At 40.8% G+C, this 25,878-nt stretch overlaps 1 protein-coding gene across 1 annotated transcript; it reads right to left on the bottom strand.

Annotated features, from left to right (window-relative positions):
- Positions 1-20,033: 20,033 nt before the first annotated feature.
- Vmn1r126 (vomeronasal 1 receptor 126) lies at positions 20,034-20,999 on the bottom strand. Its single transcript, NM_001166838.1, has one exon. The coding sequence runs from the start codon at positions 20,997-20,999 to the stop codon at positions 20,034-20,036; it is 966 nt and encodes a 321-aa protein (NP_001160310.1).
- Between the last annotated feature and the right edge of the window lie 4,879 nt (positions 21,000-25,878).

The raw sequence follows: 25,878 nt of genomic DNA on the forward strand, positions 1-25,878 counted from the left end.
TGAACCTTGTATGTCTTCCTGGAATACCCTTATATTTGTCATTCAAAAACGAAGTGGCAAGTGGCAGATACTACAAGATCTTAGGGCAGTCAATATGACCATGGTCCCCATGGAGGCCCTACAACCTGGACTCCCCTCTCCAGTAGCCATTCCCAGGGAACATGTCAAATTAGTCATTGATTTAAAAGATTGCTTCTTTTCCATCCCTCTTCATCCTGAAGATTGCAAATGCTTTGCGTTTAGCCTTCCCATAGTCAATTGTGTCGGGCCCTCCCCCCTCCCCATTTTCAGTTGAGAGTTCTCCCTCAAGGCATGACCAACAGTCCCACCCTTTGTCAAAAATATGTGGCTCAAATAATTCCCATAACCACCATTACCATCACCACCATTATCACATTTTCCACCATCATCACCATCACGGGCATCGCTATTATCAATCACCATCACTTATACATAGTTATTAGCCATTAAATAAATAATAATCAACCTACAAATGAGATTGATACATAAAAATGTTCTAGTGAGGGACACGAGGACTTCATGAAAGGAGGGAAGAGATTGGCTCTTCTGAGTGGACTAGGGGGATGAGTTGGAAAAGGGCCAGAAGTGCAAGTAGACATAGGGTTGAGAGATGGAATTAAGAGAAAGAGCTGGAATTGGGGGGCATATGAGAGATGTTATGAAAACCTATGGCAGTGGAAATTTCTAACATATATGAAAGTGATCCTACTGAAATTTTCTAATAACTGAGGGTACAGAGTCCCAACTGACCACCTCTTTTCAACTAAGGGGTCTTCAAGTACAGAGACTGTAGTGCATTCAACAGAGTTGTTGGCCAAAGATGTCCCATAGAAATGCCAACCAACCCCAGGCTGGGGCTGGAGAGATGGCTCAATGGTTAAGAGCACTGGCTTCTTGCTCTTCCAGAGGACATAAGTTCTATTCCCAGCAACCATATGGTGGCTCACAACCATCTGTAATGGGATCTGATGCTCTCTTCTGGTGTGTCTGAAGACAGCTACAGTGTACACATATAAATTAAATTAATAAATCTTTATTTAAAAAAACACCCAGGCTAACATTAATTGTTTGCTCTCCAGAAGCTGACAGTGGGATACCCTTACCTAGGACAACACCCATAAACCCCCTCAATATGGAGAAGTTGAGCTAATACCTACATGGAGCCTTCACTCCTAGAGTCTTTGGTATGGAAAAGTACTCTGCAGGCTACCAAAAGAGACACATAAACAAAAACTCAACCACAAAATTTTTGGCCTAAATTCCTCCCTGCACACAAGATAAGTTAATGCAATGCTGGCATGGAACTTGTGGGAGAAGCCAACCAATTTCTGATTTGTTATAGACAGAGCCCATACACAGCACTGTCAGGAGACCAAGTACAGGAATTAGATAGTCAACATACCTATGGTAAGAACAAATACTACCTGTCTAAGAAATAAAATAAAATCATTGATAGAATGACTTTTAATGGTATTTTGCTATATTCATAGATCAGTGTCCTATTCACTTATCATCAGAGAAGATTCCTCCTACGACAGACAGAAACAGATTCAGAGACTGACAGCCTGGCATCATGTGGAAAGAGAGTCCTCAGAACACACAACTCTAAATGGAATGTCTTTATCAAATCTCACTTCTCAGAGCTCAGGGAACTCTGAATAAGAGGAGTCCAGAACGAGTGTAAGAGCCATGGGAATGAAGGACACCAGGAGAACTAGACTCACTAAATCAACTGAGCAAAGTGAATATGAATACACAGAGACTGAAACATCAAGCATGGGCATACAAGGGTTTGCATCAGATTACCAGCATATATATTAAAGCTTTCAGCTTAGTATTTTTATCGAACACCTGAGTGTGAGAATGAATGGCTCACTGATTACTATGCCTTCTCTCAGGGTTCATTTCTTTAAACAATTTTTTATTAGATTTTTTTCATTTACAATTCAAATGCTATCCTGAAAGTCCCTTATACCCTCCCTCTGCCCTGCTCTCCAACCCATCCACTCCTGCATCCTGACCCTGGCATTCCCTTGTATTGGGGCATATAATCTTTGGGGCATATGTACTTTGCTCTGTTGATTTATTGAGTCCAGTTCTCCTGGTGTCCTTCATCCCCATGGCTTTTACACTCTTTCTTGACTCCTCTTCTTAAGAGTCCCCTGAGCTATGAGAGGCAAAATTTGATGGAGACATCCCATTTAGAGCTGTGTGTTCTGAGGACTCTCTTTCCACATGATGCCAGGCTGTGAGTCTCTGAATCTGTTTCTGTCTGCCTAAGGAGGAATCTTCTCTGATGATTAACACAACAGCGAATAACACACTGAACTTTGAATAGGGCAAAATACCATTGGAAGTCATTTTATCAATGTTTTTATTTATTTATTTTTTTTAGAGAGGTAGTATTTGGTCTTACCGTGGGTATGTTGACTATCTAATTTCTGGTTCTTGGTCACCTGACAGTGCTGTGTATGTGTTCTGTCTATGACAAATTAGACATTCATTGGATACTCCCACAAGTTCCATACCACCTTTACATTAACATATCTTATGTGCAGGACAGATTGTAGGCCAAAAGTTTTGTTGCTGGGTTGGTGTTTATGTGTCACTTTTGGTAGCCTGCAGAGTACGTTTCCATACCAAAGACACTAGATATAGGAGTAAAGGCTCCATGTAGGTATTAGCTCAACTTCTCCATGTTGAAGGAGTGTATGGGTGTTGTCCTAAGTAAGGGTATCCCACTGTCAGTTTGTGGAGAGCAAACCATTGTCTTAACATCAGCCTAGTTTTTTTAAAAAAAAAGATTTATTAATTTAATTTATATGTGTACACTGTAGCTATCTTCAAGACACACCAGAAAAGAGCATCAGATCCCATTACAGATGGTTGTGAGCCACCATGTGGTTGTTGGGAATTGAACTCAGGACCTCTAGAAGAGCAAGCAGCCACTGTTCTTAACCATTGAGCCATCTCTCCAGCCCCAGCCTGGGTTTGGTAGGCATTTCCATGGGACGTCTTAGGCCAACAACTCAGTTGAATGCACTAAAGTCCCTGTACTTGAAGACCCCTTAGTTGAAAAGAGGTGGTCAGTTGGGACTCTGTACCCTCAGTTATTAGAAAATTTCAGTAGGATCATTTTCATATGTGTTAAAAATTTCCCCTGTCATAGGTTTTCGTAACATCTCTCACATGCTCCCCATTTACAGCTCTATCTCCCTACATCCCCTCTCTCAACCCTATGTCCTGTTCCAACTCATCCCCCAATCCATTCAGCATAGCTAATCACTTTTCCCCATCTATGAAATCCATGTGTCACTCACTAAAACATCTCTATGTATATCAATCTCCTTTGTACCTTCATTATCATTTATTTAATAGCTATGTATGTATGTATGTATAAGTGTCCACAGTCCTTTCTTCCCACAGAGACAAGAACGACACAGACACCAAGTTGGGTTCATGCAATAGCTTCTTCTTTTACTCCTTCTTGCAGCTTTTCTTACAACCTCTCTCCACTTAGGCAAGGGCAACAACAACAAACCTCCTATACTCATGAAGACTGACCTCATCTAGCTCCACCCCACCTCATCCAATCAGAATTCACACATGCTCCAGGCACGACCTCAGGTTGGCCACCAATAGGCTGACAGGTCTGGATCATGAGGAACAGCCCAGCCTGGCAGGCAGCCCACACATGCAGCCTCACTGCGCATGCTCGGGCAAGGCAGTAAACATGTGGGATTCACGGAGCCTGACAATGGTCCAGGGAGCCATCTAGATCCATGTGACCACACCTGCTTCCCGTGTATAAGTGAATACATACCATATTTATATTTCTGGGTGTGGGGTACCTCACTCAGGATGATTTTTTTTCTAGCTTCAGTCATTTTCCTATAAACATCATGATGCCTGTCCTTAAACAGCCGAGTAATGCTCCATTGTGCTAATGTGCCATAATTTTTATCCTTTCTTTTATTGTGACTTCTTGGTTGTTTCCAGGTTCTGGCTATTATGAATGAATAGAGCAGTAACAATCATGGTTGAGCACATGTCCTTGTAGTAGTATGAAGTGCCTTTCAGGTATATATCCAAGAGTGGTGAGATAGATCTATTGCCTAATTTCTGTGGAGCCTCTATTCTTATCCCCATAGTGACTGTACACATTCTTACTTTCACCAGCAATGGATGAGAAATTCCCTTACTGCACATTTTTGCCAGCATGAGCAGTTGAAAGACCCCAAGAGGAGCCCCTCGCTCAGGCCTCAGGACAATAGCAGACACTCAAGAAAACAGGATAGACCAACCTTGATGTAAACCACATGAGGCTTTATTCGGGAAAGCCAAAGCTCTGGGGATGACTCTTATCCCACACAGGGGTAAAGGAGTCGACCTCGAGGGGAAAGAGGTCCCAGTTTTATAGGCCCTCAGGGGAGAAAGGAGAAGAGGGGAGTAGGGGATTTCCAGATCTAAACAATGTCTATTCTCAAGAAATGGGTATGGGAGGGGTACAAGGAAAGAGTCTGGTACAGGTGTAGCAACTCAGGATTGGCCGGGCTGTGGTTGCTGGGGAGATTTTCTGACTCTTTCTCAGCAACCAATATCACAAACACCTGGCAATGGGCTTCATCAGTGGGCACACACATGGGTTCAAGGAATGGTCAAAACATTGGCAGACACAGGTTCAAGGAGTGGCCAGGGCATTGTGCACCTCTATTTTTCTAAATCAGTGAAGCTAGTTCTGCTAACAGTGACATCTATCTTGACAATTTCAGGGCTTCTGTGACCTTTTACATTCTGTCAGGATCTTTCACAGTCACCTGTGTTATTGATCTTTGCCATTCTAATAGATTTTAGATAGAATCTGAAGGTAGTTTTCATTTCCTCTTTTCTGATGTCCAAATATTGCCAAGGAATGACCAATGGCTTTACAACTCAGGGAATGTGGCCATCCCACTGATTATCACAGCCACATGGGTGAGTCTTGGTGTGGCACACCACCAAGGACCATATGTCATGAGGACTTCATGCTATTATGGACTTCTGCTCTGCTTGATGCCCTCATATCCCTCAATCTAAGAATTCTATGAAATCTCTTAGGGGGATTTCAGAATATCAATAATCATATTTCTGGCACTCACAATAATAATGCTTGACCTATTACAGGCATTGCTGCTGGAGCTGATCAATGAATGATTCAATCACTACACTAGAGTATAACTTACAGATGTAGATTGTGAGCCATGACCACCACTCCTAGTAATCACTTGCAAAAATAAAATTGTTAGTGAAACTATGTTGAGATGTTTCCACTACTGGCTCTGATGTCAAAAATCTTAGGGAACAATTAGAAGTTCAGAAAGGCACACTCCTACTTGCTAAGCTAGAACCTTTTATGGTCAGGGAACAAGAACAATGGCAGCACTGGCTGATGTGACTCTCACTGAGGCGGCACAGGTGGTGATAGATTTCTTATACCCATTTTTGTCCTCAGCCTTCTGATATGCCTCATTAAGAATTGCTGATGAGTAGATATGCATCATGAGGATTCAAAATCGACATGATTGATTTTTATATAAAAGTTTGGATTTGTGATTCCTTTAAGCTTTTTCCAGATTATTTTAAAGATAAATAATAAAATACTTGTTCCTTTCTTTGTAATTTCTGCCTGCCAGGAAGAGAAACTTGATGAGAAAACTACCTTGCTTGTGTACACTTTGTGAATTTATAATAAGTTGCTTACTTATAAATGTACCTAGGTTATATGCCAGCAAGATTTTGATGAAGGGACCCTGGTATATCTGTCTCGTATGAGGCTATGCCAGTGCCTGGCAAATGCAGATGTGGATGCTCACAGTCATCTGTAAGATGAAAAACAGGGCCCCCAATGGAAAAGCTAGAGAAAGCACCCAAGGAGCTGAAGGGGTCTGCAACCCTATTGGTGGAACAACAATATGAACCAACCAGTACTCCCAGAGTTCGTATCTCTAGCTGCATATGTAGCAGAAGATGGCATACTCAGCCATCACTGGGAAGGGAGGCTCATTGGTATTGCAAACTTTATATGTCCCAGTACAGGGGAATGCCAGGGCCAAGAAGTGGGAGAGGGTGGGTAGGGGAGAAGGGCAGGGGGGGGAGGGTATAGGGAACTTTCGGTATAGCATTTGAAATTTGAAATGTATATAAAGAAAATATCTAATAAAAAATAAATAAAATAAATAAAAAACCAAATGTGCCTAGGCGTTTGGGGATAATTTGTTTTCTTTGCCTTTACTATATAATGTTATTTTTTGTAATGGTATTGGGGAACACACTGTTTTTCATAATCATTTACTAGAAGAAATCTAAAACATACTCACATTGTAGTTTTATACTGCTTGAAAATTTTTGCTGGTATATATAAGCTATGGAAGAAGGAATAAAGAGTGGAGAGCTGAAAGATGTTCTTTTCATACAAGAACTATGTGTATGTGTGTATATGTCTAAAGTTTGTTTGAGTGGAAGTTTGGAACAAAGTTCTTTGAGCAGAAGTATCTTTATGTATGCATATATATAAGGCTTGTCTGAGTGTGTGTTGGAACTTGCTCCATCCACCAATTGTTTTTATATATGTAAGTATGTGTGAAAGGCTTGGAGCTTCCTCTAACCATTCTATGTATTAATGTGTATGTCTGTCTGAAGGTCTGTATGCGTGTATGTTTGTATGAATGTATGTATGTATGTATGTATGTATGTATGTATGTATGTATTTGTATGAGTTATTGGACTACTTTATTTCAGCCATGCAGTGTGTGTGTTTGTGTGTGTGTGTGTGTGTGTGTGTGTGTGTGTGTGTACTGAGGCATCATCTTGCTGGATTTTTCCTTTGATGTATATAAGGTGTCCTCCATCTCTTTTCATAACTTCTGGTTGAAAGTCTGTTTTATTAGATATTATAGTGGCTAGGCCAGCTTGTTTCCTGGGTCTGTTTGCTTGGAAACCCTATTTCCAGTCCTTTACTCTGAGGCAGTGTTTATTTTTGTTGCTGAGCTGTATTTCTTGTATATAGTAAAATCATGGATTCTCTTTGCCTATCTACTCTGTTTTTATTGGTGACTTGAGTCCATTGTTGTTAGGAGATACTAATGCCCAATGATTGTTACTCCTTGGTGTTTAGTTGTTGGAGGTGTTATTATGTGTATATGATTCCATTCTTTTGGATTTGCTGTTCAATGATTAACTTCTTATGTTTTCCTGGGTATAGTTAAACTCCTTGAGTTGAAGTTTTCTTTCTTATATCCTTTGAAGGGCTCTATTAGTAAATAGATATTGCTTAAATTTATTTTTGTCATGGATTATGTTTACTTTTCTATCTATGGTGATTGAACATTTTCCTGGGTTGATACTGTGGTCTCTTAAGGTCTGAAAGACTCATGTCCATGCCCTTCTGGCTTTTAGAGCCTCACTCCATGGTAGCATTAGCCCTTGCTTGCGTCTGGCAGAAATTTTGCCACAATGCTTTCCATTCAATATACATTCCCATATTTGGAGCCACAGCTTTTATCACCATTGTCCAGTCCCCGGGAGTCATTGCCAAGGCCACAAGCCTTTCAACTTGTGCTACAGTGAAATTAGCACTGACTCCATAGTTACGGACCGACTCAGCAAGGTCTTTAATCTATATATACTCTACCGGAGCGTGAACATGCCCACCCTCGGCTCCTTCAAAGACCGGAAATGCCTGTTGCATCTTCCTTTATCCCTCTCTTGGAATGAACGAGTCTGCACATTGCCTCTCTGCGCAGGGATGACACACTACACAGGGCGGGTGCTTCGCATAGGGCGGAGGTGCACTATGACCTTGAAGCCGACAGCCCGGAGGCCGAGCAGCAAGCTGGCCTTCTCCAGCCGCTTTTGGCTTTTTTCTTGACTGATTAGCTCACATTTTATCTGGCTGGTACTTTTCTCTCTCATAACAAGCTTTTTCCTCCTCCGAGTCTGTTTCCTCAGAGGGGCTACGTTCTTCATCTGATTCTGAGCTACTAAGAGCTAGCTCCTTAAACTCATCTAGCAACGGATATAGGCTCCCTCCTCTAGGGACCTCCGCTGATTGATCTTTTGTTTTTTCTCCTCCTTTCTTCTTATCTCTCCCTGGGTATCCTTCCCCGACATTATCTTCTCCTCAGGTTCAAGACCTGTGGAGAGGCCTGTATGCTTATTTGGTGCACCATGTTTCCCCTTTGCTCCTACTTTCTCTCCCCGCACTGCCTCTGATAGGCTTTCTTGAATTTTGTCCAGAATTTTCTGCCCTGCCTTAACTACTTGTTGACATTCCTCATCCTTTAAGCATGATCTAATCAGCTTCCACAAGGCATGGTTTCTGCTTTAAGTTTGCCGTTCTCCTGCTCCCCAACTAAATCTCCCCCGAGTTTCTCCCAAGAGGGGATAGTTAAGGACCCTGAGCACACAAACCATGGTGCTATGCGATCTATCTCTTTTACAAAGCCTTCTAGTGTCTTGGTGGAGACTTTCAAGCCACGCTGCCTCAGGACCGACCGTAAGGTGGTCACCACAGAGTGGAAGGCTCCCACGCTATCTTCTTGCCTTTTTTCTAACCTTGCCTGACCTCGACTGAACACCAGTTAGCAATTCCTCCTGTGGAAACTGTACGCAATCTAAATAAAAGAATGAGCCCTGTGAAAGGGAACAGAAAGGCTTCTAACGCTGGAGAAAGTTCAAGGCCACACGTACCTTGCAGAGCTGTATTGTCCCGTAGTTCTGAATCTGCCCCGTGTGAAACGGGGGTCTCCTTTCAGTGCCTGGTGATGATATAGTTCCCGGGTTATCAGCATCACTTCTTGTCCTTGTAATGTTTCGCCAGCAAAACACACTCGGACAACCAGATCCTTCTACAGCAAAGCTTTATTGCTTACTTCTCAGGAAGACCCGAACCCGGAAAATGGAGCTGCTAAATACCCCTCTGTGTGATGTGTCAGCTCTTGATTAACTGCTCACTATCAGCCCAGATGACGCCACGGGATAGGCAGGGCACAAGGAATGGAAAAATACCCTAGCACATTGCAGAATATATGTTTACCAGTTAGAACACTGGATATCAGCGCCATCTTGTAATGGCGATTGCAAGGGCGGCTCCTCACAAGAGCCTCTAATGTGAAGTCATGTATAATTCTAAAAGGTCTACCCTATATGTTACTTGTCCTTTTCTCCCCTTCATCTTTTAAATTTCTTTATTTGTTATGTACATTTAGTGTTTTATTATATGGTGGCAGGATTTTCTTTTCTATCCAATCTATTTTGGTTCTTGTAGTTTTATAGTCATCTCTTTCTTTAGGTTAGGGGTGTTTTGTTCTATAATTTTGTTGAGTATATTTTCTGTGCCTTTGAGCTGGGGTTCTTCTTCCTTTGTTTCTATTATTCTTAGTTTTTGTCTTTTCCTAGTGTCCCAAATTTTCTGAGTGTATTGTATTAGAATCAATTTATTTGACATTTTCTTTGACCGATACAGCAATTTCTTCTGTTGTATCTCTGATGGCTGAGCTTCTCTCTTCTTTCTCTTGTATTCTGTTGATGATGCTTGTGGCTTATAATTCTATTTTCTAGGTTTTATTTCTTCAGGGTTGGCTCCTTTTTTGTTTTCTTATTACGTTTATTTCCATTTTTAGGTCCTGAACAGTTTTATTCATTTCCTTCACCTGTTTGATTGCATTTTCCTGTATTCTTTCATATTTATTTGTTTCCTTTTTAAAGGCCTGTTTGATCCTGTCTTCCTGTATTTTAAAAAGATATTTACCCCTTACCGGTCAGAGCAGCACCGGGGTAGCTGGGGCGCACAGTCGTCTGACTACTGCCAGCTACCCACAACACCTGCCAAGCGATCTTAAGACTTCTGGTGAGTGGAACACAGCATCTGTTCCAATCCAATCACGCGGGACTTGAGACTGCATTAGTTAGGAAAGCAGAAAACCCGGTCTGAGTAGGGGCACAAGCCCCCCTCCGGTCCGAGCAGCACCGGGGTAGCTAGGGCACAGAGTCGTCTGACTACCGCCAGATACCCTCAACACCCGCCAAGCGATCTTAAGACTTCTGGTGAGTGGAACACAGCATCTGCTCCAATCCAATCACGCAGGACCTGAGACTGCATTAGTTAGGAAAGCAGAAAACCCGGTCTGAGTAAGGGCACAAGCCCCTTCAGGTCCGAGCAGCACCGGGGTAGGTAGGGCGCACAGTCTGCTGACTACTGCCAGATACCCACAACACCAGCCACGCAATCTTAAGAATTCTGAGGATTGGGATCTGCCCGGCGTGGGAGCGCTTTGCCTGAGCATCAGCAGCAGACATCTTGGTTCTGGGATCCTGCCGAGTGTATCCTGCACAGGCAGGTGACCATTTTCCTGGCCAGAGGATAGGGACCTGACCGGCGCTGGAGCGCTATGCCTGAGCACTGGCAGCAGACATCTTAGTGCCGGGACCCTGCCAAGTGTATCCTGCACAGACATCTTGGTTTCAGGACCCCGCCGAGTGTATCCTTCACAGCTCCAGAGAATACCAGAGGGCGAAAGGAAAACGTAAGAATCCTACTAACAGAAATCAAGACCACTCACCATCATCAGAACGCAGCACTCCCATGCCACCTAGTCCTGGGCACCACAACACAACCGAAAAGCTAGACCCAGATTTAAAAGCATATCTCATGTTGATGGTAGAGGACATCAAGAAGAACTTTAATAACTCACTTAAAGAAATACAGGAGAACACTGCTAAAGAGTTACAAGTCCTTAAAGAAAAACAGGAAAACACAACCAAACAGGTAGAAGTCCTTATAGAAAAACAGGAAAACACATCCAAACAGGTGATGGAAATGAACAAGACCATACTAGACCTAAAAAGGGAAGTAGACACAATAAAGAAAACCCAAAGCAAGGCAATGCTGGAGATAGAAAACCTAGGAAAAAATCTGGAACCATAGACGCGAGCATCAGCAACAGAATACAAGAGATGGAAGAGAGAATCTCAGGTGCAGAAGATTCCATAGAGAACATCGACACAACAGTCAAAGAAAATACAAAATGCAAAATGATCCTAACTCAAAACATCCAGGAAATCCAGGACACAGTGAGAAGACCAAACCTATGGATAATAGAAGTTGATGAGAATGAAGATTTTCAACTTAAAGGGCCAGCAAATATATTCAACAAAATTATAGAAGAAAACTTCCCAAACCTAAAGAATGACATGCCCATGAACATACAAGAAGCCTACAGAACTCCAAATAGACTGGACCAGAAAAGAAATTCCTCCCAACACATAATAATCAGAACAACAAATGCACTAAATAAAGATAGAATATTAAAAGCAGTAAGGGAGAAAGGTCAAGTAACATATAAAGGCAGACCTATCAGAATTACACCAGACTTTTCACCAGAGACTATGAAAGCCAGAAGAGCCTGGACATATGTTATACAGACACTAAGAGAACACAAATGCCAGCCCAGGCTACTATACCTGGCCAAACACTCAATTAACATAAATGGAGAAACCAAAGTATTCCATGACAAAACCAAATTCACACATTATCTTTCCACGAATCCAGCCCTTCAAAGGATAATAAGAGAAAAAAAGCAATATAAGGACGGAAATCACGCCCTAGAAGAAGCAAGAAAGTAATTCCTCAACAAACCAAAAAGAAGACAGCCACAAGAACAGAATGCCAACTCTAACAACAAAATTAAAAGGAAGCAACAATTACTTTTCGTTAATATCTCTTAATATCAATGAACTCAATTTGCCAATAAAAAGACATAGACTAACAGACTGGCTACATAAACAGGACCCAACATTCTGCTGCTTACAGGAAACCCATCTCAGGGAAAAAGAGAGACACTACCTCAGAGTGAAAGGCTGGAAAACAATTTTCCAAGCAAATGGTCTGAAGAAACAAGCTGGAGTAGCCATTCTAATATCGGATAAAATCGACTTCCAACCCAAAGTTATCAAAAAAGACAAGGAGGGACATTTCATACTCATTAAAGATAAAATCCTCCAAGAGAAACTCTCAATTCTGAATGTCTACGCTCCAAATGCAAGGGCAGCCACATTCATTAAAGACACTGTAGTAAAGCTCAAAACACACATTGCACCTCACACAATAATAGTGGGAGACTTCAACACACCACTTTCATCAATGGACAGATCGTGGAAACAGAAACTAAACAGGGACACAGTGAAACTAACAGAAGTTATGAAACAAATAGATCTGACAGATATCTACAGAACATTTTATCCTAAAACAAAAGGATATACCTTCTTCTCAGCACCTCATGGGACCTTCTCCAAAATTGACCATATAATTGGTCACAAAACAGGCCTCAACAGATACAAAAATATTGAAATTGTCCCATGTATACTATCAGACCACCATGGCTTAAGACTGATCTTCAATAACAACATAAATAATGGAAAGCCAACATTCACGTGGAAACTGAACAACACTCTTCTCAATGATACTTTGGTCAAGGAAGGAATAAAGAAAGAAATTAAAGACTTTTTAGATTTAATGAAAATGAAGCCACAACATACCCAAACCTATGGGACACAATGAAAGCATTTCTAAGAGGGAAACTCATAGCTCTGAGTGTCTCCAAGAAGTAACGGGAGAGAGCACATACTAGCAGCTTGACAACACATCTAAAAGCTCTAGAAAAAAAAGGAAGCAAATTCATCCAAGAGGAGTAGACGGCAGGAAATAATCAAACTCAGGGGTGAAATCAACCAAGAGGAAACAAGAAGAACTATTCAAAGAATTAACCAAACGAGGAGTTGGTTCTTTGAGAAAATCAACAAGATAGATAAACCCTTAGCTAGAGTCACTAGAGGGCATGGGGACAGCATCCTAATTAACAAAATCAGAAATGAAAAGGGAGACATAACATCATATCCTGAAGAAATCCAAAACACAATCAGATCCTTCTACAAAAGGCTATACTCAACAAAACTGGAAAACCTGGATGAAATGGACAAGTTTCTAGACAGATGCCAGGTACCAAAGTTAAATCAGGATCAAGTTAAGGATCTAAACAGTCCCATATCCCTTAAGGAAATAGAAGCAGTCATTAATAGTCTCCCAGCCAAAAAAAGCCCAGGACCAGACGGGTTTAGTGCAGAGTTCTACCAGACTTTCAAAGAAGATCTAATCCCAGTTCTGCACAAACTATTCCACAAAATAGAAGTAGAGGGAACTCTACCTAACTCATTCTATGAAGCCACAATTACTCTGATACCTACACCCCAGAAAGATCCAACAAAGATAGAGAACTTCAGACAAATTTCTCTTATGATTATCGATGTAAAAATCCTCAATAAAATTCTTGCTAACTGACTCCAATAACACATTAAACCAATCATCCATCCTGACCAAGTAGGTTTTATTCCAGGGATGCAGGGATGGTTTAATATACGAAAATCCATCAATGTAACCCATTATATAAACAAACTCAAAGACAAAAACCACATGATCATCTCGTTAGATGCGGAAAAAGCATTCAACAAGATCCAACACCCATTCATGATAAAAGTCTTGGAAAGATCAGGAATTCAAGGCCCATACCTAAACATGATAAAAGCAATCTACAGCAAACCAGTAGCCAACATCAAAGTAAATAGTGAGAAGCTGGAAGCAATCCCACTAAAATCAGGGACTAGACAAGGCTGCCCACTTTCTCCCTACCTTTTCAACATAGTACTTGAAGTATTAGCCAGAGCAATTCGACAACGAAAGGAGATCAAGGGGATACAAATTGGAAAAGAGGAAGTCAAAATATCACTTTTTGCAGATGATATGATAGTATATATAAGTGACCCTAAAAATTCCACCAGAGAACTACTAAACCTGATAAACAGCTTCGGTGAAGTAGCTGGATATAAAATTAACTCAAACAAGTCAATGGTCTTTCTCTACACCAAGAATAAACAGGCTGAGAAAGAAATTAGGGAAACAACACCCTTCTCAATAGTCACAAATAATATAAAATATCTTGGCATGACTCTAACTAAGGAAGAGAACGATCTGTATGATAAAAACTTCAAGTCCCTGAAGAAAGAAATTAAAGAAGATCTCAGAAGATGGAAAGATCTCCCATGCTCATGGATTGGCAGGATCAACATTGTAAACATGACTACCTTGCCAAAAGCAATCTACAGATTCAATGCAATCCCCATCAAAATTCCAACTCAATTCTTCAACGAATTAGAAAGAGCAATCTGCAATTTCATCTGGAATAACAAAAAACCTAGGATAGCAAAAGCTCTTCTCAAGGATAAAAGTACCTCTGGTGGAATCAGCATGCCTGACCTAAAGCTTTACTACAGAGCAATTGTGATAAAAACTGCATGGTACTGTTATAGCGACATAAAAGTAGACCAATGGAATAGAAATGAAGACCCAGAAATGAACCCACACACCTATGGTCACTTGATCTTCGACAAGGGAGCTAAAACCATCCAGTGGAAAAAAGACAGCATTTTCAACAAATGGTGCTGGCACAACTGGTTGTTATCATGTAGAAGAATGTGAATCAACCCATTCCTCTCTACTTGTACTAAGGTCAAATCTAAGTGGATCAAGGAACTTCACGTAAAACCAGAGACACTGAAACGTATAGAGGAGCAAGTGGGGCAAAGCCTTGAAGATATGGGCACAGGGAAAAAATTCCTGAATAGAACAGCAATGGCTTGTGCTTTAAGATCGAGGATTGACAAATGGGACCTCATGAAACTGCAAAACTTCTGCAAGGCAAAAGACACCGTCAATAAGACAAAAAGACCACCAACAGATTGGGAAAGGATCTTTACCTATCCTAAATCAAATAGGCGACTAATATCCAACATATATAAAGATCTCAAGAAGGTGGACTCTAGAAAATCAAATAACCCCATTAAAAAATGGGTCTCAGAACTGAACAAAGAATTCTCACTGGAGGAATACCGAATGGCAGAGAAGCACCTGAAAAAATGTTCAACATCCTTAATCATCAGGGAAATGCAAATCAAAACAACCCTGAGATTCCACCTCACACCAGTCAGAATGGCTAAGATGAAAAATTCAGGTGACAGCAGATGCTGGCATGGATGTGGAGAAAGAGGAACACTCCTCCATTGTTGGAGGGATTGCAGGCTTGTCCAACCACTCTGGAAATCAGTCTGGCGGTTCCTCCGAAAATTGGACATAGTACTACCGGTGGATCCAGCAATACCTCTCCTGGGCATATATCCAGAAGATGTCCCAACCGGTAAGAAGGTCACATGCTCCACTATGTTCATAGCAGCCTTATTTATAATAGCCAAAAGCTGGAAAGAACCCAGATGTCCCTCAACAGAGGAATGGATACAAAAGAGGTGGTACATTTACACAATGGAGTACTACTCAGCTATTAAAAAGAATGAATTTACGAAATTCCTAGGCAAATGGTTGGACCTGGAGGGCATCATCCTGAGTGAGGTAACCCAATCACAAAAGAACTCAAATGAAATGTACTCACTGATAAGTGGATATTAACCCAGAAACTTAGTATAGTGAGATATAAGGTACAATATGTAAAACGTATGAAACTGAAGAAGAATGAAGACCAAAGTATGGACACTTTGCTCATTCTTAGAATTGGAAACAATCACCCATGGAAGGAGTTACAGAGACAAAGTTTGGAGCTGAGACAAAAGGATGGTCCATATAGAGACTTCCATATCCATGGATCCATCCCATAATTAGCCTCCAAGCGATGACAACATTGCATACACTAGCAAGCCTTTGTTGCAAGGACGGTGATATAGCTGTCCCTTGTGAGACTAGGCCGGGGCCTAGCAAACACAGAAGTGGATGCTCACAGTCAACTATTGGATGGATCACAGGGCCCCCAATGGAGAAAGTATCCAAGGAGCTAAAGAGATCTGCAACCCTATCGGTGGAACAACATTATGAACTAACCAGTACCCCAGAGCTCTTGACTCTAGCTGCATATGTATCAAAAGATGACCTAGTCGGCCATCACTGGAAAGAGAGGCCCATTGGTCAGGCAAACGTTATATGCCCCAGTACAGGGGAACGCCAGGGCCAAAAAATGGAAATGGGTGGGTAGGGTGGGGGGGGGACTTTTGGGATAGCATTGGAAATTTAATTGAAGAAAATACATAATAAAAAAAAAGAAAAGAAAAAAAGATATTTACTTATTTCCTCATTAAAGGCCTATATCTTCTTCATACAATGAGATGTAAGGTCATTTTCTTGCTCTTCAGGTGTGTCAGGGTACCTAATGCTTGCTAGAGTAAGATAACTGGTTACCGGTGGTGCCATATTGCACTGGCTTTTCCTTATCATATTTTAGCTCATGTCTTTAGAAATCTTGTTGTCTCTGGTATTAATTGTCCTGGCCATACAAGGTCACAGTAGGCCTCTGGGACTGATTGTACCACTTGGTAACAGGTCTACCAGGAGGCATGTAGAGCTGTGAACTAGGGTGTGGAGTGCAGGTTCTCAATTGTATGTAGAAGTGTGGACAGGAAGATGGGGCATAGAAAGAATGGAGAGAATTGGACAGACCTCACAGCTTCTGGGAGTACTGGAGTTCAGCAGGCAGGAAATTGGAGAGTGAGTTGTTCTTGGGTGTTCAGGATGTTAGTAGGCCTCCTGGTGCTAAGGACCAGCCTTGGCTTAGAGAGGGGTTCTGAGGAAGTAGTGTTTGGGAGCAACAAAAAGAATGGCTTGAAGTCAGTTCTGGGGTACAAGCTGATAGCCTTGTGTTCTGCTAAGACAGCTTTCTGAAGATGACCAGAGAGATAACCTCTAACAGACAATAGCCCATTCTTTTATTTTCATGTCAATGCAGTCATGCACCCCACATACTCTTTTGATTACATCACAAATTTTGAACTTATCCCCTTAACCTCTAAGAAAAGACAGCAAGCACATTTTTCTTAACATGGCAAACAAACTCAGAAATCTGCTTCCTTTGTAAGAACATACAATAAGCTATCAAGGTAGGACCCAGCACTGAGATCACTGCCCCCAAATGCTGGGTCTAAATTTCCTCTGTTCCAGGATGTCCTTGAACTCAGAAACCTGCTTGCTTTTGTGTCTGCCTATCTTTGCATCTTTCTGACAAGGTCGCTCATAGTGCACCTGCTTCTGTACTTTTTGGTGCATGAAGCCCCTCTTGTAACTCATATTACATCCTTATATTTTGAATAGTTGAGAAATCCTGTTTATATATTTTTAAATTCATGTATTCAGTGTTCTTTCCTATATCATTAAGGGCTGCCGTGAAGGCCACAGCATTTATAGTTTTTGCTAAGATCTAAACATACCCTCCTATCCTAAGAGGTACTAACTTTTCCAGAAAGGACATTCCACAATAAACTTGTCAAGTATCATATTTCCTGATAACTGTCAACACTTGTGGAGTCCCATGTCCTACTGGCTTTATCCCAGAGTTGTGATCATGTCCCACCATCACCCTCATGACCATGCAGGACTCAGTATTCTGGAAGGCAGGCTGAACAATGGGCCAGGGAGAGGAGTGTAGACCAGAGATTTGCAGACAGTGGTGTAGAACTGGAGATGGAACATAGAAAGGCCCTTCCTTTCTTCCTTCCTTCCTTCCTTCCTTCCTTCCTTCCTTCCTTCCTTCCTTCCTTCCCCCTCTCTCTTCTTTCTTTTTTGTGCATGTTTTCTTGAAATTCTACCTGCTAATTTCAGCCCTCTCCAAAGTTTTCTAATTTTTATTAATGCCTTGTTTGAATTTTATTAACATTTTTGTATTGATTCTTTTCTTTACTAATGTGATCATTTTCATTTCTTCAAAAACCCAGTTATGATATGTGAATATGTTTTTGTTTTAATTCCTGATATAGGATATTGGGCTGCTTCCAATTACCCACAACCACTAATTATGAGTGTCTCATGCTTTAGGAGGGGTATGATTTTTTTTAGGCAATTATAGTTTGAAATCTGGAGACTCTTGATAGGGTATAAATGTGAGATCCCCAAGAGGGCCTGTGGTGGCTCCTGCTTTGCGTGCTGCTGCCAATACCTCTTGCTCCTGTACCTGCTCCTTATTTTGCTATTGATGAATTGCTGTTTGGCTCTCTTGTTTGATTGCTGGTTGGAGATATCCTAATGATGAAGACTGGACTTGCGAAAAGCAATCAAATGACTCTATTCAGCAGGACGCAGTCTTAAGAAGTCTAGACTCATTTCCCTCTCCAAATTTTCTTTACTACTGGGTTTTAGTTGGTTGGAAGGGATTGGGTGAAAAAAAGTGTTGGAGGGGTGGTAGATAATACAATCCAATAAAGTACCCCAAATACCGCCTAGAGATAAGGGGAAACACAGATTAACAGCCAGAGATCAGCGTTATAGAATACACAGAATTGATAAAACTAAGTTTAGAAAATATACTTTTTTTCCTTTTCTGTGTGTGGGCATGTTCAAGCACAGATTGAGGAAGGCAGAGTACAATTGTAGGAGTTTGTTCTTTCCACTGTGTAGGACCTGGGTTAATCATTTCTAAGTTGTGAGTGCTTTAGCTGCTGAGCTGTCTTGCTGATTGTTATTATGGCCAGTGTTAAGATCAAGACTTGGTGCTATGGGCTTGTCAGTTTTAGTATCAGTAGAGGTCTCTGAAAAGGTACATGAAGAGTCTCAGTATTAATTTTTTTAACTCAGTGTGAATCTATTGCTCAATATAGAACATACAAACTGTTGGTTCCTATTCTATTATTTCAAGCTCTTTCAATATAGCTGTTATTAATGATTGCAGCTACCCTAAATTGGAAAGGATGTTTCAATTGTGTTGGAAAAATTTCTCAGTTTGGGGCTGGAGAGATGGCTCAGCAGGGTTGAACCCTGGCCACATTTACATTGGATCAGAGCTTGATTCTTAGAAAATATATTTGTAGGCTTACATCTGTTTGTATCTCCAGCTCTAGGGGTAAGACACCTATCCTTCTTAAGAGGATGGAATCCCAACAAATACATACACACCCAATACACATAAAAAATGCTAACATTTTCCTTGTTCACAGGAATAAGTACCACAAGTCAGATTTTAAGTTTCATCACACTGACAGCTATAACCACTCCAGATATTTATCTTGTGGTCTTGAATGCCTTGGTCATTCTCAGGTAGCTGAAAAGGTTAAAAGCTTGATTTTAATCTCCTGAAAAATTAATTTTGCGACTGAGGGAGCCCCTAACAGACCGAGTTACAACGTTGGCACCTCATTGTTCTGATATCTTATCTCCTGTCTGATTGGTAGGTGTTTGTGACGATCGTATAAACAATTTCACCATGGCCCAGAGTGAAGACTTTACCAAGGTCTTTCAGGAGAAAATCTCCAGTGTGGAATCTGGTATCCTCCCTGGTCCTGATAATTTAAATTTCTTAAGGCTTCTGAGAATGAACTGTTTTTGCCTCTTTTCCTAATTATTCTTGGTATGATCAGAAGTTTGTACTGCTCTAGGGAGCACAAAGTTATGTTGTTCAGTGCTTGGCCCTCACCTGTGTAGGACCCAAGATAGCAAAGCATATATCTCCAAAGTAAAATGGAATGACATGCAATATATCTGCTCTTTATAAAAATTTCCTCCTTGAAAATATTTAATTATAGCAATGCATTCTCATTTGTTCAGATAGGGAAATATAGAGAGGGATTCTGTTCTTATCCAAAGTTAAAAGTATTAAGTAAGAAGGAGCAGAGAGTAACAGTTTGATCCGGACCATATTAACACTTTAAACTGTTTAGGGAAGATGGGTTGCATCAGTTTTAGACCAGCATGCAGCAGGAGGCAGTTATATACAAGAGAAGAGAGGGCCATGAGTAATTCATTTACTCTGTCAGGCAGATTCCTACCAGAAATCATTTCATATCAACAAATATGAACTCTTTTAAAATTACAGCAGTGAGCACCACACCTTGTTCATACAAGATATTGAAAACATATTTATGAAATGAAGTACTTAATGGTATTAGTGAAGCTGTCTTCTGTGTTTCAAATTTTGTAGCGACTCTGGTTTAAAACAGTGGAAGAGCTCAAGACAAGGATTCTTAGGATCTCTGAAGATCAACAGTAAGGGAGAAATAGTAGGGAAACCTGCAGCCAAAATCTCACCAAGAAGCCGTATGAATAAATTATAATGTATAAAAAAGGTATGAAAGATGATACAAATAAAATTTAGAAGATAAAAGCTAACAAATGTGACCACCACTATCAGGATAGTTTGGGTTGCTCTGGACTCAGCTTGGCCTCTGGCGTCCTGATTGGGAGTGAGGATGTGCTGCATTTGCTGGCGATGTCTATGGAGGAGAAGTACCATGGAGACACTGGTCCAGACCATGATGCTCATGAATGTGGCATCATGGGAAAACTGCAAGAAGACAATTCTTACAGTGAATCCAGAAGTGGAACAGAAAAACTTGCTTTTAGAGTCAGTGTTATTGTCTGTTATCTGTGGACCAGTGACCTTAATTGGAATGTGGATGTTACTTAAGACACTGAAAAACCAACAACCATAACAAGAATAACTCACCAAATTTGGGACACTTGCTCTGAGTAGAAGTTTACCTCTACTAATAGGAACCAGAATGACAAACTGATGGATACTCAGGACACAGGTGGAACACAAATTTGTGCTTCTTGTCACCAGGTGACTGAAGAATTTTAATTTACATTTGAGTTCAGTTGGAGGATTTCTTGGAGCAAAAGCCATCATGTTGTTTGGAAATACAGTGAGGAATAGAGTCAAGGCATTGGCCACAGCCATGTGGCTTAAAATCACCTGTCTGGGCCTCTGTTTAGAACCAGTCAAGACTGGAGAGAAATTATGGACAAACAGGAAGACATTGGCCATGGTCCCAACCCCAAACTGGCAAAGCAAAATGATCTGAAGAGCCACTTCCTCAGTGGTTTTCAGGGATTTACCACGAACAGACATGGAGAGGGCTTTACAGGACCCTAGAATCTTGATTAGTAGGACACTACTCTTCTCTGGGCTCTGTTCTATTGTCCACACTTACCAATTGATTTGAGACAATTTCTTCACTTGATAAGCGAGACACTATTCTATCACACCACAGGAACATTGTCTGGAAAACAATGCATGTACAGCAACTCAGAATGTTATTTTATACTTATTGAATTACTCCGTCTTGAGATACATTTTGTACTGAAGCTACGTCTTTATTGGTTCAGTAAATCAGGAATACAATAACACACATTTTAACACACCGTGAGCTTTGCATATGAATACAGACATGAAAGAGACGAGTTTGAGTCTGTGATTCCATGATCAGAATTCAATACAATTGGAAGGGAGGGGAGGCTTCAAATGGGATGTAACACAATCAATAAAAATTAAAAGAATATACAAATGCAGCATAAAAAATAATGAATTGAATTACCTTATGTAATAGTAACATGGTAAAAATAATGTGTATAGGAATAACATGTAAGACTGTACATAATAATAAAGTTGTGTAAGTGAATTCAGTTGTAGAAAGATAAGTTGAGGGCTTTTGAGAAAATTTTATACTACTTATCCACACGCCAAAAAACAAAACAAAACAAAACAAAACAAAACAAAACAAACCCACCATATATTTCTGGCAAAACCACCTGTGTCCCGATCACAGAAATGAACATAGGCTTACATATGTGTCCCCCATGTGAAAAAAATCCCCACCTGCTAACAAGTTTCATTGTTTCATAATTTTCTCCAGATTCCCTCCAAAATTACTAACACAATCACTGTTACACCCTTTGCAAGCTGATGCTTAGTCTGCATTTTACTTGTTTATATGTTTTCTATAGGAACACAAGGGCCTCCATCCACCAGATAAAATCCATTATCTCACATGCATATGTTACACTGAATGCTGTTTTCTGCTAAGTACTAATCTAGGACACAGACATTTCTTTGAGATGAAAGCAAAATATTAACCTATTCAAGTTAACCTGCAGACTTCAGAAAGAAATAATGTTTCATGTTGGCTTCAGAAGACAATTTTCACCGAAGAAAGGAGAAGAGAATTTTAAGCAGAAGCCCATGGATGGAAGAATCTCACCTTCTGAGCCTCAGTCAGGATGAAGATGCTCATCTGAAGGCCAGCTGCAGAGCACAGCTCCTATAGAAGCATATTTCCTAGTGCCTAAATTGAGGAACTTCTCTGTGTCACTCTTTGCTTGAGGAAGAATGCAATGAAATTCGGAATGGTTTCTTATTCTCCATGCAATGCTGTGAAGGTAAACCAACACAGTCCCAGTTTCCAGTCTCATAAAGAATGTGAATCAACCCATTCCTCTCTACTTGTACTAAGGTCAAATCTAAGTGGATCAAGGAACTTCACGTAAAACCAGAGACACTGAAACGTATAGAGGAGCAAGTGGGGCAAAGCCTTGAAGATATGGGCACAGGGAAAAAATTCCTGAATAGAACAGCAATGGCTTGTGCTTTAAGATCGAGGATTGACAAATGGGACCTCATGAAACTGCAAAACTTCTGCAAGGCAAAAGACACCGTCAATAAGACAAAAAGACCACCAACAGATTGGGAAAGTATCTTTACCTATCTTAAATCAGATAGGGGACTAATATCCAATATATATAAAGAACTCAAGAGGGTGGACTCCAGAAAATCAAATAGCCCCTTAAAAGATGGGGCTCAGAGCTAAACAAAGAATTCTCACCCGAGTAATACCGAAAGACTGAGAAATACCTGAAAAAATGTTCAACATCCTTAATCATCAGAGAAATGCAAATCAAAACAACCCTGAGATTCCATCTCACACCAGTCAGAATGGCTAAGATCAAAAATTCAGGTGACAGCAGATGCTGGCGAGGATGTGGAGAAAGAGGAACACTCCTCCATTGTTGGTAAGAAGGACACATGCTCCACTATTTTCATAGCAGCCTTATTTATTTATTTATTTATTTATTTATTATTCTTTAGTTCCACAATTATTACTTTTTTTTATTATTAGGTATTTTCCTCGTTTACATTTTCATTCCTAACCCAAAGGTCCCCCATACCCACCCCCCCAATCCCCTACCCACCCACTCCCCCTTTTTGGCCCTGGCGTTGCCCTGTACTGGGGCATATAAAGTTTGGAAGTCCAATGGGTCTCTCTTTGCGGTGATGGCCGACTAGGCCATCTTTTGATACATATGCAGCTAGAGTTAAGAGCTCTGGGGTACTGGTTAATTCATAATGTTGTTCCACCTATAGGGTTGCAGATCCCTTTAGCTCCTTGAGTACTTTCTCTAGCTCCTCCATTGGGGGCCCTGTGATCCATCCAATAGCTGACTGTGATCATCCACTTCTGTGTTTGCTAGGCCCCGGCATAGTCTCACAAGAGAGAGCTATTTCTGGGTCCTTTCAGCAAAATCTTGTTAGTGTATGCAATGGTGTCAGCATTTGGAAGCTGATTATGGGATGGATCCCTGCATATGGCAATCACTAGATGGTCCATCCTTTCGTCACAGCTCCAAATTTTGTCTCTGTAACTCCTTCCATGGGTGTTTTGTTCCCATTTCTAAGAAAGGGTAAAGTGTCCACACTTTGGTCTTCGTTCTTCTTGAATTTCATGCGTTTGGCAAGTTGTATCTTATATCTTGGGTATCCTAAGTTTCTGGGCTAATATCCACTTATCAGTGAGTACATATTGTGCGAGTTCCTTTGTGATTGGGTTATTTCACTCAGGATGATACCCTCCAGGTCCATCCATTTGCCTAGGAATTTCATAAATTCCTTTTTTTTAAATAGCTGAGTAGTATTCCATTGTGTAAATGTACCACATTTTCTGTATCCATTCCTCTGTTGAGGGGCATCTGGGTTCTTTCCAGCTTCTGGCTATTATAAACAAGGCTGCTATGAACATAGTGGAGCATGTGTTCTTCTTACCTGTTGGGACATTTATGAATGTGGCTGCCCTTGTATTTGGAGCATAGATATTCAGAATTGAGAGTTCCTCTTGGAGGATTTTACCTTTGATGAGAATGAAGTGCCCCTCCTTGTCTTTTTTGATGACTTTGGGTTGGAAGTCAATATTATCAGATATTAGGATGGCTACTCCAGCTTGTTTCTTCATACCATTTGCTTGGAAAATTGTTTTCCAGCCTTTCATTCTGAGGTAGTGTCTATCTTTTTCTCTGAGATGAGTTTCCTGTAAGCAGCAAAATGTTGCGTCTTGTTTGTGTAGCCAGTTTGTGAGTCTATGTCTTTTTATTGGGGAGTTGAGACCATTGATATTAAGACATATTAAGGAGAAGTAATTGTTGCTTCCTGTTATTTTTGTTGTTAAAGTTGGCATTCTGTTCTTGTGGCTGTCTTCTTTTAGTTTTGTTGAGGGATTATCTTCGTTTTTTCTAGGGCGTGGTTCCCATCCTTGTCTTGTTTTTTTTTTCTTTTATTATCCTTTGAAGGGCTGGATTCATGGATAGATAATGGGTGAATTTAGATTTGTCGTGGAATACTTTGGTTTCTCCTTCTATGGTAATTGAGAGTTTGGCTGGGTATAGTAGCCTGGGCTGGAATTTGTGTTCTCTTAGTGTCTGTATAACATCTGTCCAGGCTTTTCTGGCTTTCATAGTCTTTGGTGAAAAATCTGGTGTAATTCTGATAGGCCTGCCTTTATATGTTACTTGACCTTTTTCCCTTACTGCTTTTTGTATTCTATCTTTATTTAATGCATTTGATGCTCTGATTATTATGTGTCAGGAGGAATTTCTTTTCTGGTCCAGTCTATTTGGAGTTCTGTAGGCTTCTTGTATGTTCATGGGCATCTCTTTCTTTAGATTTGGGAAGTTTTCTTCAATAATTTTGTTGAAGATGTTTGCTGGTCCTTTGAGTTGAAAATCTTCATTCTCATCCACTCCTATTATCCGTAGGTTTGGTTTTCTCATTGTGTCCTGGATTTCCTGGATGTTTTGAGTTAGGATCTTTTTGCATTTTCCATTCTCTTTGATTGTTGTGCCGATGTTCTCTATGGAATCTTCTGCACCTGGGATTCTCTCTTCCATCTCTTGTATTCTGTTGCTGATGCTCGCATCTATGGTTCCAGATTTCTTTCCTAGGTTTTCTATCTCCAGTGTTGCCTCACTTTGGGTTTTCTTTATTGTTTCTACTTCCCTTTTTAGTTCTAGTATGGTTTTGTTCATTTCCATCACCTGTTTGGATGTGTTTTCCTGTTTTTCTATAAGGACTTCTACCTGTTTGGTTGTCTTTTCCTGTTTTTCTTTAAGGACTTGTAACTCTTTAGCAGTGTTCTCCTGTATTTCTTTAAGTGAGTTATTAAATTCCTTCTTTATGTCCTCTACCATCATCATGAGATAAGCTTTTAAATCCAGGTCTACCTTTTCAGGTGTGTTAGGGTGCCCTGGACTGGGCGAAGTGGACGTTCTGTGTTCTAATGATGGTGAGTGGTTCTGGTTTCTGTTAGTAGGATTCTTACGTTTACCTTTCGCCATCTGGCAATCTCTGGAGTTAGTTGTTATTGTTGTCTTTGTTTAGAGATTGTTCCTCTGGTGATTTTGTTACCCTCTAGCAGCAGACGTGGGATACTAGCTCTTTCCTCTGAGTTTCAGTGGTCAGAGCAGTCTCTGCAGGCAAGCTCTCCTCTTTCAGGGAAGGTGCACAGTTATCTGATGTTTGGACCTCTGCCTGGCTGAAGATGAAGGCCTAAAACAGGATCTTTCCCAGAAGTTGTGTTGCTTTGGCCAGGAAGGTGGCAGGTTGTCTGGAGCCGAAGATGGCGCCACCTCAGAAGCTCTCTGGCTCTCGCCTGTCTCAGAAACTGCTGGCCTCTGTATTCCACACC

This window comes from Mus musculus, chromosome 7, assembly GCF_000001635.26.
Source record: "Mus musculus strain C57BL/6J chromosome 7, GRCm38.p6 C57BL/6J".
NCBI classification, from domain to species: Eukaryota; Metazoa; Chordata; class Mammalia; order Rodentia; family Muridae; genus Mus; species Mus musculus.

Bases quoted from the DNA above. Each gene is read 5' to 3' on its own strand.
- Vmn1r126 (NM_001166838.1), bottom strand. From the start codon at position 20,999: ATGTCTGTTCGTGGTAAATCCCTGAAAACCACTGAGGAAGTGGCTCTT.